General features: G+C 53.8%; 1 protein-coding gene across 2 annotated transcripts; it reads right to left on the bottom strand.

The window, feature by feature from the left end:
- Nucleotides 1-1,668: 1,668 nt before the first annotated feature.
- Nucleotides 1,669-2,720, bottom strand: LOC106023603 (loricrin-like). 2 transcript variants are annotated; one of them, XM_013130576.3, is made up of 2 exons: nt 2,589-2,720; nt 1,669-2,274 (listed from the first exon to the last, which is right to left on the bottom strand). In XM_013130576.3, exon 2 carries the CDS (start codon nt 2,253-2,255, stop codon nt 1,908-1,910), a length of 348 nt encoding a protein of 115 aa, XP_012986030.2. In that variant the 5' UTR covers nt 2,256-2,274; nt 2,589-2,720; the 3' UTR covers nt 1,669-1,907. The 2 variants fall into 2 exon arrangements, with proteins under 2 accessions (XP_012986030.2, XP_030910565.2); XM_031054705.2 differs by having other exon boundaries at nt 1,669-2,277; nt 2,589-2,687.
- Between the last annotated feature and the right edge of the window lie 339 nt (nt 2,721-3,059).

Here is a 3,059-nt window from a genome sequence, read left to right as displayed (position 1 = left end):
TGCTGGGCTGATATTCAGGGGTGGTTCTGCAGCACCCACCCCACATCGGGCTCTGTGCATCCTCCTGTTTGCTGCATTGCCCTGGCAATAAGGGGACCTGACCTTCACTTCACCACCTTGCCCCTTTGGGAAGGTCTGATGTGCTCCTGTCCCCTCAGAGGTCACCCACCAGCAAGTACAGATACATCACCAGCCCCCCAGATTCGGACACTGAGCCCATCAACAAGAAGGGCTCTGCCAAGCGCTGTGTGTACTGAAGGGTGGATGCTGCTGCTCGTGGGGCACAGGGATGAGGTAAGGAGGAGCTCAGGGGATGCAGCACGAAGGCAAAGCTCCTGGGCAGCATTTGCATTGCCTTTGTAGATGGGGACAGGTCCTTCCTTGGGACTGGTGTCACCCCAAGCTGGTGTGGAGGCTGTGGGTGATTCCTCCATAGGTTTTCTTCCCTCTCTTATAGGATCCCTGACTTGCCCTGTGAGTGAAGGACAGAGGCACCAGCAACATATGGGCATGGTATGATCACCTTCTGGGCTCCCTCAGTGCAGGCAATGCCTGTCCTTGCACTGCTGGTGGTGAAGATGTGAAGACCGTGCCCTGCTCCATGTATTACCTCCATGAGGCAAAAATAACCCCAGGTCTCTTGTTTAGTCCTGATGCTCCATGGGTGTCTCTTTGGGGTGCTTTGCAAATGCAGTTTAAAGGCTGGGTGGGCTCAGGGGCAGATTTGCTGCTTTCTCCTCATCAACGCAATGGCAGAGTGATGGCTGACCCATCAACCCCTTCCTCTGTGAGCTCCTTTTGGTCTTAATGGGTAGAAAGGGAGAAAGCACCAGGCAATAGGGCTGGAATGAGCCATGCAATTAGTTGACTCAGGCTGGACATTCATCATGAGCAGAGAGTGGCAATTCTTCAGGGCAAATGGGAGCTCTATGGTTGGGAGCTCATCCCCAGCTCATTGGAAGTCAACAGCAGGGTTCCCACAGTGTGCAAGGGGACCAGATGTAGAGGGTGTTTTTACCTATGTCTTTGTGTCATTAACCTGCACAAAGACAGGTTAATAGCTCTATAGTACAGGTAGTACTGCTAGTAGTGAGTGGCCAGAGGAGGAGGAAGCATTACCCAGCCATGCTAGGCCAAGCTAATGAGTGCAGGATCTGGTCCTTCAGCTGAAGGGGTTAATAAATCAGCTGCCTCACCTGTGATGTTTCTGCATTGCAAATATCCCAAAGGAACTTTTTTAGGGCTTATTTTTCTCTTTCTTACATAAATGATTGTAATACCATCAAAACCCAATAAAACCCATCCAACACGATGCCTGTCTGAGCTTCCCTGGGTAGGAGGTGGCTCAAAGCTGTTGTCATGGGGAAGCCTCAAGGGGGTGGGGAGTCTGGGGGCATGGGGGACACCTCCAACTGGTGACACTGGTGTGGGATGGGGAGATGCTTTTATGCTTTCCCGATATGAATCCTGATGGGATTCATCGGTCTTGGCTGATGGTTGTGAGGACCCAGAGATGATCCACACCAACTGTGGCCTGTGATTGGAGCATCACAAGGGCTGGGGCAGAAAGCAGCTCTGCACAGATGGCATGAGCATGTTCATTACTCTCGTTGAGCCCCTGTATGGAAAATAAGGATGAGGAGGTCAAGGAAACACCAACACAAGAGGTCTTGCGAACTCAATGCTTTATTGCTTCATGGGCACCTCATGGGGCCAAGGCACAGCCTGGGTCATCAGGCAGAGGTGGCAGCAGGGACCGCAAGTGATGCCCCTTCCCAGGGAGCAATGGTCCTGGAGGGCAAGGAGAGGGTTTGCAGCCCAGGGCTTGCAAAGCTGTGGGGAGACCAGAGGGAGCTGGTCCATGCGTGGCCTTTGTGGCTGGAGCTGGGGCTGGTGGGACACCCACATCACTTCATCTTCTGCGAGGGCAGCTGGTGGACCTGCTGCTGCTGCTGCTGCTGCTGCTGCTGCTGGTGGTAGTGGTACTGGACCTGTGGCTTCCCATGACAACCACCACCACCGGAGCTATGGCATCCACCGCTGCCACCGGAGCTATGGCAGCCGCCGCCACCACTGGAGCTATGGCAGCCACCACCACCACCGGAGCTGTGACAGCCACCGCCACCACCGGAGCTATGGCAGCCACCACCACCGGAGCTGTGGCAACCACCACCGGAGCTGTGGCAACCACCGCTGCTCTGCCGGGTGTAACGCTCCTGTGTGTGGCACTGGTCCCTGTCCTGACGGGAGCACATGGCTGTGGTTTGGGGTGATCTGCTGGGAGAGAAGAGCTGTCAGGGGCTGCTGTGGGTCCCATCGCCCCCATTGCTGACCCTGTGATGTCCCGTCTGCAATCCCACCCCCAGCACTGCTGTGCAGGATCCTCAGGGTCTGGAGCATCCCCTGAGCGAGGATTCCAACAGCTGCTTGGTATGGCCCAGCATAAGACAGGTCCTCACCTCCCTCCATGCATCCCACCACCCTGCGAGCATCCCAGCAGTGGGGTTTGCATTGAACCTGTGTTCTGCATCCCATGCAAGGAAACCAGCCCCCAAAGAAGGAATATCCATCCATGCAGCCAGACTTACCTGAGCCGGGAGGAAAGCAAGAGGAGGGAATGAAGATCCGAGGGACAGGAGCAGTTTTATAGAGATCTGGGATCCCTTTCCCCGGAAATGAGACAACTCTCTGTCACAGGCAGCTATTAGCTTAATTCCCAGTCCTCATCAAACGCCCTCTGTTTACATCGCTCGCTTGACTCATTCCTGATGGCTATCATTCCTTTTCTATCTGTTTCCTGTGTGCCACATCAGTATCTAATTGCCAGCCTCACCTGCCTGTAATAGGGAAATCCGTGGGTGCCTGTGTTTCCAAAGGCTCAGCTCTTTGAGATGTGTTTTGTTCAATGAAATCCAGGTATAATTATAGCCCCATCCCATAAGGCTCTGCTCTCAGAATCTAATCCCTGCTATTGAGGTGGCACCAGATAAAGCCAGAAATAATCAAGGTAAAAAGGAGTGTAAAGTTGTTCTTTCTTCTTCCATAGATGAGCTGATGAT

Source organism: Melopsittacus undulatus, assembly GCF_012275295.1.
Source record: "Melopsittacus undulatus isolate bMelUnd1 chromosome 20 unlocalized genomic scaffold, bMelUnd1.mat.Z SUPER_20_unloc_1, whole genome shotgun sequence".
NCBI lineage: Eukaryota > Metazoa > Chordata > Aves > Psittaciformes > Psittaculidae > Melopsittacus > Melopsittacus undulatus.
This window is presented reverse-complemented; position numbering and strand designations above follow the sequence as displayed.

Excerpts from the sequence above, each read along its gene's own strand:
- LOC106023603 (XM_013130576.3), bottom strand. The coding sequence starts at position 2,255 with ATGTGCTCCCGTCAGGACAGGGACCAGTGCCACACACAGGAGCGTTAC.